Below are 14,132 nucleotides of genomic sequence, written 5' to 3'. Positions count from 1 at the left end.
GGAGCCGCTGCGGGACAGAGATGACAGTTGCTCTTTAAAAATTCTGGATTTAAATCAAGCCTTTTTACTCGCGATTTAAAATCGACTTTAAATCAAATCCACCCTGCACACAGCTATTCTGTACAAACAGGAAGTGACTAGAGCTGCTCTGTCCTAGTTCACCATTCTCCTGTGCTTTCTGGGATAGAGGAGCCTCCAATGCCTATCCCCAGTATCCAGCTAACACTTTATAAATGATTCACTAAGGTTGGCCATACACGGTGTGAATTTCTTTCCTGCAACCACAGGCTGCAGGAAAGACATTTGTCAACAGGTGATCGATCAACAGTACATTCAACCTGCCCATTAACGGTTCAGCAGGAAGCAGCAAAGATTCGAACTGCCTATGGCCAGCCTAACCTGCAATAAATGCTATAGGTGCAGTTAGATTGTAAAGACTCTTTTTAAACATATTATACTTGACTCCTCTGTGAAATGGATTTGCACAGAGCAGCCCGGATCCTCCTCTTCTCGGGTCCCTCTTGGCCCCTCCCTCCTGACGAGTGCCCCCACAGCAAGCAGCTTCCTATGGGGGCACTCGAGCTGCTGCTGCTCCGTGTGTCCATTCAGACATGTAGCTGCCGTTTTTCCCTGCCCTCCTCTCCTTTGGCTAACTGACTTTGATTGACAGCCAATGGCACCGCTGCGGTGTCTCAGCGAATCAGGAGGGAGAGTAAGGTATAGGTGAGGGACTCGTGGACATTGCTGGACAGAGATGGGGCTCCCGTAAATATTAGGCGGTGCTGGGGAGGCTGCTACACACAAAAGGCTTTTTGTATCTTAATGTATAGAATGCATTAAGCTAAAAAAAAAAAAAAAAAAAAAAAAAAAAAAAACTTGCCTTTACAACTTCTAACCCTTTAAAAGAGGAACTGCAGTCTGCTCACATAATCTGTAATAAAGACATCTTTGCCATTCTAAAGCTTCCCTCCAACCAATTTGAATATTATTTTATATATTCTGTACTTGCCAAATATGCTGCAGAAATCTCCCTCCACTAAGTCTGGCTGCAGCCATTTTAACTGTGGGCAGCTGAAGCTGCTGCCCGTTCACTTCCTGGATTTATACAGACACACCTCCAGCTCTCATTGACCCTCTTGGGACTCATTCCCCCCTCCCTTCCTGGCAAACCCTCACGAGTGTGAGGGAGCGAGCTGTGCACGATGTCATAAGCCTAGGCTAATAATCAGACAAGAAATGGGATGTGGGCGGTAGAAGGTATTTACTGGCAGGAAAAAAAAATGTTTTACTATCCAAAGATAAAACAACAAGGGCAGAAGATTTAATAGATGGAAAATGACTGAAGGGCCGCTCTAAGGTGTGGTTATAGAACATTACTATTGAAATCAATGGAGGCGGCTGACAAGTGTTGATGCTTCATGAAAGGGAAATGCTGTTGATTTTTAACATGACGCAATGCTACCGCTCTTGTGTGAACAGCAATGTGTAGTGCCAATTGTCATATTCATGGCAGGAGTGGAAGGGAGGTTATGAGTCTTTAAAAAGGCAGAATAAATGCCGCTTAAACATAGTAATGACACTTCTAAACAAGCCCTAAAAAAACATCCCACAGAACAAAATACCTTTTGTAAATTGATCTCCCTAGTCATGAGTTCATAAATACACAACCTACATATAAAAAACATTATTATACTAATACACTAGAGAGTAAATTACTCACTGTTGTGAGCACATAAAAGATCAAACAGATTTAAATTCCAATTGTATGAATACCTTGATGCAGCGCAATATAAAGTAATAAATTAAACCCTCTCTTAAGTAAAATAAATTTTTACAGCATATTCATGTTAAATCAGATACAATGTCCATATATTGCAATCCAATGAAGAGAGCCCTCCATCAATGTTCTGTGAAATTCTCAATGTCTTCCGCTCGTTTTTTTTTAGCACAATCCATGCAATACATGCAACATCCAGGGCTTGTATTAAACGCTCACTTTATTCCACTGACCACCGAACTCACTAGCGGATTGCATATAAAATGAGAATGGGACCGAAAGTGCTCCTTGTATAACACACTTATTAAAAATCTTATGAAATGAACACGTGGCCCACTGATGAAGCAAATTTTATGAGCGCACATGTGGGAGTAGGAGTCTCACTTACGATGCTGATGTGGTATCTGGGAGCTGTGTGTGTACTCATGTCTATATGATATGCTTGATTTAATGTACTTTGGGCACTCTTTTAATGAGTGTTTTTTTAAAGGGAATGTTCATTTTATTAGGTTTTTTGTTTTTTTTTTATGAGAGAGCACTAAAACAGAGAGCTCCATCTGTTCCATTCAGTTTTTACATGCATCCCGCTGCAAGTTTGGCACTGCCAGAGGAAAACAGTAGACAGTGGAGGAGCAAAGTCCACACAGCCCATAGAGGGGCAACAAGCATATATATATACACTATATTACCAAAAGTACTGGGACACCTACCTTTACAAGCACAAACTTTAATGGCATCCTGGTCTTAGTCCGTAGCATTTAATATTGAGCTGGCCCACCCTTTAATGCTATAACAGTTTCAACTCTTCTGGGAAGGCTGTCCACAAGGTTTAGGAGTGTGTCTATGGGAATGTTAGACCATTCTTCCAGAAGCGCATTTGTGAGGTCAGGCACTGATGTAGGCAAGAAGGCCTGGTTCGCAATTCATCCCAAAGGTGTTCTATCAGGTTGAGGTTTAGGACTCTGTGTAGGTCAGTCAAGTTCCTCCACCCCAAACTCTCTCATCCATGTCTTTATGGACCTTGCTTTGTCCACTGGTGTGCAGTCATGTGGGAACAGGAAGGGGCCATCCCTAAACTTTTCCCACAAAGTTGGGAGCATGAAATTGTCCAAAATGTCTTGGTATACTGACACCTTAAGAGTTCCCTTGACTGGAACTAAGGGGCCAAGCCCAACCCCTGCAAAACAACCCCACACCATAATCCCCCCTCCACCAAATGATTTGGACAAGTGCACAAAGCGAGGTCGATAAAGACACAGATGAGCGAGTTTGGGGTGGAGGAACTTGACTGGCCTGCGCAGAGTTCTGACCTCAACCCGATAGAACACCTTTGGGATGAATTAGAGCAGGGATTGCGAGCCAGGCCTTCTCGTCCACATCAGTGCCTGACCTCACAAAGGCGCTTCTGGAAGAATGGTCAAGCATTCCCATAGACACACTCCTAAACCTTGTGGACAGCCTTCCCAGAAGAGTTTAAACTGTTATAGATGTAAAGGGTGGGCCAACTCAATATTGAACCCTACGGACTAAGACTGGCACATGGCATTAAACTTCATGTGCGTGTAAAGGCAGGCGTCCCAATACTTTTGGTAACAGTGTAGCCCTCGATTTGTTATTAAGGTCAGTGGAATAAGGCGAGTGTTTAATACGAGCACTGGGTGTTGCATGTATTGCATGGATTACAGAAAAAAAACTAGTGAAAGTCATTGAGAATTTCACAGCACATTGGTTGGAGGACTCTTCATTGGATTGCAATATATGGATATTTTTTCTGATTTAACTCATATGATGATATGTGATGTTTGGCGATGATTTATTTCAATTGAGGGAGCGTTTACTCTATTATTTTAAATTGCTCTACATCAAGGTATTCATGTGGTTTATGAGGAGTGCAGTGAAAAGCACTTTGTGATGTTTAGCAGCATTCACGGTTGGTAACACCAATTTCAATTGTAAACAGCTTTTCTAAAGAAGCAGCCGTCAGCGACGACCTGCATGGAAATACACGTCCATCCTCTTCGTCTAACTGGGTTTTACGCAATGTATCTTTTGCCGTTATTTATTGCTTCCTGGGATCCACCGGCTTTTCCTTTTTTTTTCCATATTAGGGAGACTCTTTATATTTAAAATACGCAATTCTATTTTGCGCTATAGGATTTATACAACTATACATTATACATATTTCTTGATTTACTTAGGATACTGGATTTACTTCTGTCTGATAAAAGGAAATGGCAAATATATTTTTGACTCACAGAAGTATTTATCATAAATAGTAGGTGGTGTATTTATGAATGTGCAAGATCAGGGTCCTCTGATCATGGATTCAGACATGGATCCCCTAATTAGGGTTGTACTGTATATCATAATGTATTTTTTGATATTTTAAAGCGGAGTTCCACCCAAAAGTGGAACGCTCGCTTATGCGCTTCCTCACCCCCTCCGGTTCCACATTTGGCACCTTTCAGGGGGGAACGGAGGGCATGTTTTTGACAGGTACCGTTCCCCACTTCAAGAGATGGGCCGCGGCCCGATCTTCCGGAAGTTCGACTCCCCTCCTCCTTCCCCCACCGTCGGGCCAATTAGAAAGTGCAGCATGCTTAGCGCATGCGCATTAGGGAACACGCTGTGAAGCCGCCAGGAATGGTGGAGGCAGCAGCCGGGAATCGATCCAAAGATCTGCTGGGGTGCCGACATCGCGGACTCCCTGGAAAGGTAAGTGCTCCAGTATTTGTAGCTGCTGAATTTTAATTTTTTTCACCCAGGCTGGACCTCCTCTAAGTTTTGTTCTGGGGAATGCGCCTGGCACAAAAACTTCAGGCTTCTGCTAGAAAGCTGAACATGAAGAGGAACTTCATCATACAGCATGACAACGACCCAAAGCATACATCCAAATCAACAAAGGAATGGCTTCACCAGAAGATAATTAAAGTTTTGGAATGGCCCAGCCAGAGCCCAGACCTGAAACCGAATGAAAATCTGTGGGGTTATCTGAAGAGGGCTGTGTACAGGAGATGCCCTCACAATCTGACAGATATGGAGTGTTTTTGCTAGAGTGGGCAAATATTGCCAAGTCAAGATGTGCCAGGCTGATAGACTTATACCCAAAAAAGATTGAGTGATGTAATAAAATCAAAAAGGTGTTTCAAAGTTTTAGTTTAAGGGTGTGCACACTTATGCAACCATATTATTTTATTTTTTTATTTTTACTTCCCTCCACCTAAAAGCTTTAAGTTTGTTGTTCAACTGAGTTGTACAGTTTATAGGTCACATTAAAAAGGTGGAAAAAGTTCTGAAATGATTTATCTTTGTCTAAACCTGACATTTTAACAGGGGTGTGTATACTTTTTACATCCATTGTACATAGTTACATTGGTCCAGCTTGGACCAACATAGCCAAGTATAAAATATCCATACCTGGAATTCAGCTTTAAATAAGTATTCTTCTTAGACCTTGGTGAAGTTTCAGCTTGTGTGAATCCTGTTACTTCTCCTTTGTGCCCAGGGGTGTTTTTAGGATCCAGCCTGTGCACATGGTGCCTGGTCTTCTCTTTCTAAACAGTCTACAACCCTGTTGCCACTCCCTACTCATCTATCTCATTATATCAACAGATAGTTTAGGTGCTATCCTATAAATTGGAGGTTCACGTTAGATAATACACCCTCTAAGAACATTTTTTTTTCTTTCAATTTTTACATGAGGACAAAATAATACAAAGAATTACCTTCATTAGATGCTGGAGCCAATGGGTCAAACATGGCTAACAAGGACTCCGTTTGGGATGGTGGGGAGGCGATATGATGTACGCCTGGAAATAAACAAGGCATATTACTTGTCTTTTTTTGGCTGGGGCCTTCTGGTGCACTTGGTCGAGAGGCTAAAATGCAAAATAAAATAAAAAAAAAAAAAAACAGGAAAATAATAGTAGTTTAGTACAGGGAATTCAAGTACAGTAGTTTGCAGAGGGTTACTACTGCAACCAAAGCTGTTTTTTGGGTTATTTTTAAGCAGCATTCATCTAAAAAGGAAACTAACCATTTTAACATTTAATTTCTCCAAGTTTTAAGTCCAGTTTTATTTTTACATAAAAACCTTCATTCAAAAAAAAAAAAAAAAAAAAAAAAAAAAAAAAATAGGGTGTATTCCCAAAAAAAGCATTCTGAGTTTTCTAAAATTTCAGTACTTATATGTAAACATCAATATACTATAATGGCAGCAAAACTATTTTCTGTTTCTCCAAAAGGATCCTTTTATACTTCCTATTCAGTGCTGACCTTTATACTGTCAAACAGTGTCTAGTAATAGCACTGAATAAACATTTTATATCCTACAAAAATAAATTTGTTTGCTTTCTAAGGTCCAAGTAAACAGGCTTTAAAGGGAACCCTGGGTGGTTACAGAATAAAAATGCGGAAGTGATGTAATGTGTTGTATTTTCGAGCGACGACTGTACTGATTAGACGAGAATCGTACGATCTGGTATGGTATGAGAACATTTTTCGTGCTTGTTCCATCAGATATTATCAGATGAACTGTCGTGATCGGCTCTCGAAAGCTGTGAATGAACAATCAGATTATCATATGACCACTTTGAAAGCGGTATTTTTCCTACAATTTTCTGATCGTGTGTATGGGCCCACAGGGGTTGCATTCTTCCCACTGACCACCAATGTAAGGGGCATTTTTCTCACTCAGCACCAATTAGCAGGGGTTCCTCAAGACCTTAAAATTAGTTTAAGGGTTTCTCTAAGGTAAAAAGGCCGATGTATAAAAGGTTGTTTCATCTAACACTGCTGCATAATGAAGAAGCTCTTCATCATCTGAGTTTGATGCACTGGCATTCATTAATTTTGCTTGCTTTCACCAACAAAGCCACCACCCAAGAACAGTATGTGCCAGTCAGTCCAAATACTGCTATAGCCATACACTGGATGTGCTTCCATTTTGGAGGTCATGTATTTAAATGCCACTTTTCAGAATGGATGACTGCATCCAAATGTCACCATTCCCCAAAACATGGAGATTTTACTAAAGTGGCTCTAAAGCCAAAAGGTTTACACCTTAATACATTCCTTGCATTAACGTGATTCTGAAGGCTGAATTTTTTTTTACCTTAAAGCATTATATGCATGAAGACAAAAATAGGATTTTTTAAGACAGCTTACCTGTAAAATCCTTTTTTTTCCCATGTACATCACGGGACACAGAGCCACAGTAATTACTGATGGGTTATATAGGGTATCACTGGTGATTGGACACTGGCACACCCTATCAGAAAGTTCAACCCCCTATATAATCCCTCCCCTTGCAGGGATACCTCAGTTTTGTAGCCAAGCTATATAGTGTATTAGAAGAGGGGCGGGACCTCTGTGTCCCGTGATGTCCATCGAAAGAAAAGGATTTTACAGGTAAGCTGTCTTAAAAAATCCTATTTTCTTTCTCGAACATCACGGGACACAGAGCCACAGTAATTACTGATGGGATGTCCCAGAGCAATGCTACCTGAGGGGGGGGGGACCACGACCAAGTAGGGTGCAATCAGACCTGAGGACCCTGTACCGCTGCCTGCAGCACACTACGCCCAAAGGCGATATCCTCATGCCTTCTCACATCCACCTGATAGAATCTGGTGAATGTATGGACTGAAGACCAGGTTGCAGCCTTACAGATTTGAGCCATAGAGGCCCGAGTGATGCACTGCCCAAGAAGCACCAATAGCCCCTGTGGAATGTGCCCTGATCTGAAATGGAGGAATCTTCTGTTTCAGACCGTAAGCCTGAATAAATCAACTGACAAATCCATTTAGAAATGGTAGCTTTTGACGCTGCCTGTCCTCTATTGGGACCCTCTGGCAGCACAAACAAAACATCCGTTTTGCGAATCTGAGCAGTTGCCTCGAGATAGGCCTTGACTGCTCTTACTACATCCAACGAATGTAGAGATCTCTCTTCCGGAGAACAGGGATCTGGAAAAAAGGAAGGCAGAACAATGTCTTGGTTTAAATGAAAATCAGAAACCACCTTCGGTAAAAACCAGGATGAGGGCGCAGTACCACTCTATCCTTGTGTATAATCAAATAAGGCTCCTTACAGGAAAGGGCTGCTAATTCTGAAACTCTTCTAGCAGAAGAGATGGCCACCAGAAAAATTAACTTCCTTGTCAACAAGACCAAAGGAATCTGACTTATTGGTTCAAAAGGCTGTTTCTGTAACACAGCCAGGACCAAGTTCAAGTCCCAGGGGTTTAGGGGCGCTTTACCTGGAGGATTAAGACGCATCACCCCCTGCATAAAGTTTCGGACCAAAGAATGCGAAGCAAGTGGCCGCTGAAATAATACTGATAAAGCCGAGACCTGGCCCTTGATGGTACTCAAGGGCAACTTCATCTCTAATCCTAATTGTAGAAAATCAAGAATTCTACCTATGACATATTTTCTGGGATGCCAACTCCTGCATTCACACCAGGAAACATAAGCTTTCCAGACTCTATGATAAATCATTCTGGAAGCTGGCTTCCTTGCATTGATCAAGGTAGATATGACAGGACCTGAAAGCCCACGACTCCTCAGAACTTGGGTCTCAATAGCCAAACCGTCAAATTTAGCGTTTGTAAGGCAGGATGGAACACTGGACCTTGAGATAACAGGTCTGGGCATACCGGTAGGGTCCACAGGGAACCCACCGTCATCCTTACTATTTCTGCATACCAAGTCCTTCTGGGCCAAGCGGGGGCCACCAGAAGTACTGACTTCTTTTCCTGCCTGATCCTGCGAAGGAGTTGTGGCAATAGAAGAATAGGCAGGAATGCATAAATCAGTGAGAACTGATGCCACGGAATCATCAACGCATCCGTCCCGCATGCAAGAGGATCCCTCGTCCTTGCCACAAATATGTCTATCTTTTTGTTGAATCGGGATGCAAAGAGATCTACATCTGGGACCCCCCATCTTTGGCCTATATTCCAAAAGACGTCGGGATGTAGAGACCATTCCCCCGGAAGTAGCTGCTGGCGACTTAGATAGTCCGCCTGCCAGTTCTCGATCCCTGGAATGAAAACTGCCGATGTGCATGGCACACGCATTTCTGCCCAGACTAAGATCTGGTTCACCTGCTTTTGAGCAGCTCGGCTCCAGGTGCCTCCCTGATGATTGACATAAGCCACTGCTGTGGCATTGTCGGACTGGATCCTGACCGGGCAACCCTGTAGCCTGATAGTCCAGGCTTTTAGGGCCAGGTATACTGCCCGGATCTCCAGAATGTTGATGGGTAAAGTCCTCTCGGTCTTGGACCATAGCCCCTGAATCGCAGACTGTTCCAGAACTGCTCCCCAACCTGACAGACTGGCATCTGTTACCACCGTCCAAGTAACCGGTAGAAAGGAATTCCCCTTCTGCAGGTTTTCGGGTATGAGCCACCAATTGAGGCTCTGACGCACCGCATGCGACAGGTGCATCGGAAAGTCTAATGCCTGAACCTTCTTGTTCCAGGCCGACAGAATACTGAGTTGCAGCATTCTTGAATGGAACTGAGCATAGGGAACTGCTTCGAATGAAGACACCATCTTCCCTAGTAATCTCATACAAAGACGGACAGAAGGACCCTTCTTGGTCCTAACTGCCAGAATCAGCTCTCTTAAAGCAGTGATCTTTGCCTGTGGTGGAAATATTTTCTCCTGGCTTGTATCTATGATCAGACTTAAATACTCCAGTCTTCTTACTGGTTTTAGGAAATATTTTTCTAGGTTGAGGATCCAACCCAGGTGTTCCAGATACCCGATTGTGGTCCTCAAATTTCCGTTCAAGGAAGCTACCGGTCTATTAGTAGCAGGTCGTCCCACGGTGGGCTCCGTTTAGAAAACCGTCAGAGACTGGGGCCCCCTACGAATAGGGGGATCCTGCAGTTCTGGACCTGTAAAGCACCCGGCTAGAAAAAACATTTTCTAATATGCGGGGTCCAGCTCAAGCGTTACAGGTAAAGCCTCGTTTCTTCGGACACGAGGCCCGGGTACTATCCAATTCGGCCACGAAAGGACACTTTGAATGGATCCGGTTCGCCTGGCTTGCCCCAGTATAGGATATGGGATCTTCCCCTTGGAGATCTTTACACGTCCATCACCTAAGACACTGGCGTAAAAACTGAGGTATCCCTGCAAGGGGAGGGATTATATAGGGGGTTGAACTTTCTGATAGGGTGTGCCAGTGTCCAATCACCAGTGATACCCTATATAACCCATCAGTAATTACTGTGGCTCTGTGTCCCGTGATGTTCGAGAAAGAAAAACCTTCAGTGTGCAGCTCCCCCCTCAGCCAGATCCAGCGATGTGCATGAAAGTGGCTGCTTTCCCGGGTCTCTGCCTCCTCATTAGCTGAGAGAAAGCAGGGGAGCAGTCAACCACAGCCAATGAGGAGCGGGGGGACGGGGGCTGAGCCGTGCTCTATCTTATGGACAGAGACAGCCAGATTTGGAGCGAGCATGCACAAGTTCCCCCATAGCAAGCGAGCTATGGGGGCACTCGGCAAGGGGGAGGGGCCCAGAACGCCGACAGGAAACCCAAGAAGAGGGGGATTGGGGCCGCTCTGTGCAAAACCACTGCACACAGCAGGTACGTATTACATGTTAGTAAAGGATTTTTTTTTTTTTTTAAATAAACACTTTAAAAGGTAGAAATGTTTTATTTTTCTGTCCTCCCTTTCCCTGTGTGAACTGATCAAGTGCTGTGCATGGCTGCATCTCTTCTCCCTCCCTCTTCACACAGGGACTCGAGCAGCAGCAAGAGCCATTGGCTTCTGTTGCTGTCAATCAAATGCAGGGATGAGGTGGTGGGGGCGCAGCTAAGCCCCACTATGTTTGTCTATAAAGTGCTGCTCCATAGACACACACAGCTCAGGAGCAGGCATGCACTGTGTGCCCCCATAGCAAGCGACTTACTATGGGGTCACAAAGAAAAGGAGCCACCATGGCAGAAGCCGATACACAGATCCAAACGCACACATCTGCCTTTGTCTTTGTGCACCCATTCTTGCCTGTATGTCAAATTTTGACATGCGGCTACATGTAGCCTCTGCATCTACCACTATAGACTGCCTGTATGCAGCAATAACAAAGGCAGCCTTTTTTTTATCACCTAATCCTTTTTATTTTTTGGCACATTTCTTTATAAAACTGCATTAGGACTTTGTATTGAGGATTATGCTAATTTAGGTATAAGCGCTGTACATTTTGACAAACAAAGAAAGCCCGTGTCTGCATCCACTTCTATAGGCTGCTCACACGCAGCCTGGGGCAGGCGCAATAACAAAGGACAAGTATCAGTGCTGGTCTGAACGAAGCCTTAAAGCCCGTACACACAATCAGAAAATGGTATAAAAAAATACGGCTTTCAAAGCGATCGTATGATAATCTGATCATCCGTAAGCAGCCAAATTATCCGGTGAGACAAGCACTAAATCTTTTCCTCGTACAATACCAGATCCTAAGCTTTTTATTTAATCAGCACAGTTGTAGTTCCAAAATACAATACAAATACCTCACATTACATCGCTTCCAAATTTTTATTCTATTGAACAAGAATTTTCGTAACTTTAGGAAACTCTTAATTTTCGATATGAGACTAGCATGCCAAAAAAAAAAAGAAAGGGAAGATAATTCATCCGGTAATCTCATTGTGTGTACTAGGCAATACCTGCTAAAGGGATTTGTTGTTTTGCATACCCAATCTTGTGATTTAAACATATTGTCCACACTGGACAAACAGGCGACAGTGTGTTTCTTCATAATGCAATTTGTCTTCTAATATGGACACTGAATCAGCCACCCCGTGTCTTATGAGTTGACCTAGGAGGCAATAAAGCTGACCAAGAAGCAGCAGAGAGATCTTACTAACAGAAGTGTGTGTATCACAAGTACGGCTCTCCAAAACTGCAAATACTTAAAAAAAATAAAAATAAATGTATTTCAATTATGCATTTAGAGGTTTGCCTGGAGCTCTACTTTGAGAAAACTGTCGCTATATTCAGAGACAACTCCACCCCACTACTTACTATGAACACAGTCCTCTACTTCAGGACTTGTTACCGAATCCTTTCCTCCAAAGTCAGAACTACATTCCGAACGAACGTCTTCAATCTTGTTGGGTATGTCCTCTGACGTGGCACTGATGCCTGGAATAAGGATAGGTAATTTAGCTTCTGAAGTCACATAAAAGTCTGAAGTTGAAGAGATAGGTCAAAGAAAATAAACTAGAACTGTTTAATACCTGACACAACGCTCAGTCCTGGGGTGCTGGGCCTTGAGCTGACCTCTCTCACCTCTGTGTCATCAGATGTACTGCCCAGGCCAGAACAGCTTTCCAGCTCTTGGAGCCTCTCTTCCTGTTTCAAGTCAGGTGCTTCTAAGGAAAAACGACTTATGTCATCAAGGTGTTGCTGCTTTTAATGAACAGCTGTAGCTTAAACAAGGCACACGTGAACCATTAAAAGAATAGCTAGGCATTGCATCTCACCAGAATCACTGGGAAGCACCTCTACACTCCATGCTTCACTGGTGGTTTCTGAAATCGTGGAGCCTGTGCATGGGTCAAGCAGTAAAGAGCCAGAGCCTGGGAGACAAAGCAGGCTACCAAGCATGTTCTCTGCAGCTGCGCCTAAAAACACAACAATGAAAACACATAATGTCAGTGCAAGCTAAGAGCAACATTTCCATTTCTACTTATCCTGCCAGTAACACACTTACTGTCCTAGGGTGACAACACTTAGCTTTTTTTTTTTGTGCAACAAAGGGGGGGGCCTGTTCCTTTAAAGCAGAGGTCTCAAACTGGCGGCCCTCCAGCTGTTGCGAAACTACAAGTCCCATGAAGCATTGCAAGGCTGACAATTACAAGTATGGCTCCCACAGGCAGAGGCAAGATGGAACTTGTAGTTTCGCAACAGCTGGAGGGCCGCCAGTTTGAGACCACTGCTTTAAAGCATAAATACCAGCACAGCGTTTGTGCTGTGTAATTTGGCCCCCTGTATCACCGGAAATACCTGACTGATCCTGTCTGGCTATGCCCTCCCCTCTGTAAACGGACCACGGTTTATCATGGCTGCTGAGCCCTGACACTGGTTACATGGCTCCCTCACCTGCAGCTCTCCTCTCTGCTCTCCCCTTACCTGTCAGCTAGTGAGTGTCCGCCCCTTTTGCTGAAATAAGAGGATTGTATAAAAAAAGTAAAAAAGTTTTCTAATGCTAGATGCACCTGTACATGCTTTCTAAAATAAATGCTGCTGATACCTAATTTCCATGCTCCGCTTGGCGCTCATGTGACCTGCCGCCTCTCCCCTCCCGACTGATGTCAGCGGGGGATTCTTGGCTCCTCCCCTTGCAGCTCTCAAATCAAGAGAGGGGAGAAGCGCTTGGAAATGAGGTATGGGCAGCATTGGTTTTTATAAAGCATGTACACAGGGGCACCTAGCATTAGAAAACAGAGGATTGTATAAAGCGGGCAGAGTGGCTTAACCACTTAAAAAGGGGTTGTAAAAAGGTAATTAAAAAAAAACAAAAAACAAAACAAAACATGTCTACACTTACCTACTCTGTGCAATGGAATCACAGAGCGGATGGGAACCTCCTCTTTTCAGGTCCCCCGCCGGTGCTCCTGGCCCCTCCTCTGGTCAGTGCCTCCAAGGGAAGAGGCCGCCCATGGGGGCATTTGTGCATGCTCACACCTGAATCCCTCTGCTGCGTCCATTGACACAGACAGCAGGACTTGCGCCCGCCCCCCACCCCCCCCCTCCACACTTCCTAGTCACTGGCTTTAATGGACAGCACTGGCAATGCCAGCGAGACCCGGAGGTGAGGTGAAAAAAGATCTGCAGACGTGCACGGTGTTAGATCGAATGACGTCTCAGGTAAGTAAAGGGGGGCTGAGGGGGCGATGCTGACACCTAAAAATTTTTTGTATCTTAATGCAAGGAATGCATTAAGGTAAAACACGTTTAGGCTTTACAACCCCTTTAAGCCAGCCATACATGGATCAAAATTCAATCGATTCAGCTGGGACTAAAACAATTTCGATTCATGCAGGATGATCAAATCATTCCATCAATTGACTTGGGAACAAGCATCCTGTGATGCATGCGATTACTGCCAGTGGGAATAGTTGCTAGCAGTAATCATTGTGTTCTGCTGGCTGGGAAGGGTCCCAGTGAATGGCTGTGCAAGGGGGGGCATCAGCAGATGTCTAATCATTGGAGGAGAGCAGGCACAGATAGAGAACTGACCACAGTATGCTCTCATGCCTAGTGTGGCCAGTTTTTGATAGCAAAGCAGAGGGACTGGCAGGAAAAACAGGAATGTCACACAAAGAAAGCAATAC

At 44.0% G+C, this 14,132-nt stretch overlaps 1 protein-coding gene across 13 annotated transcripts in view; it reads right to left on the bottom strand.

The window, feature by feature from the left end:
- The window catches only part of GAPVD1 (GTPase activating protein and VPS9 domains 1), a 164,767-nt gene that overhangs the window by 45,249 nt on the left and 105,386 nt on the right, over positions 1-14,132 (bottom strand). For 7 of the 13 annotated variants that reach the window (XM_073600311.1, XM_073600299.1, XM_073600305.1 and 4 more), the window contains 4 exons: positions 12,279-12,419; positions 12,033-12,167; positions 11,818-11,937; positions 5,503-5,655 (listed from right to left, as the gene is read on the bottom strand). In XM_073600311.1, coding sequence (XP_073456412.1) covers positions 5,503-5,655; positions 11,818-11,937; positions 12,033-12,167; positions 12,279-12,419 — 549 coding nt within the window. The remainder of the gene's footprint in view (positions 1-5,502; positions 5,656-11,817; positions 11,938-12,032; positions 12,168-12,278; positions 12,420-14,132) is intronic. The other 6 variants (XM_073600303.1, XM_073600308.1, XM_073600310.1 and 3 more) reach the window with 3 other exon arrangements.

This window comes from Aquarana catesbeiana, linkage group LG09 (assembly GCF_042186555.1).
Source record: "Aquarana catesbeiana isolate 2022-GZ linkage group LG09, ASM4218655v1, whole genome shotgun sequence".
Classification (NCBI taxonomy): domain Eukaryota; kingdom Metazoa; phylum Chordata; class Amphibia; order Anura; family Ranidae; genus Aquarana; species Aquarana catesbeiana.
Note: the sequence above shows the minus strand (reverse complement) of the source record. Positions and strands in the feature narration are given on the sequence as shown.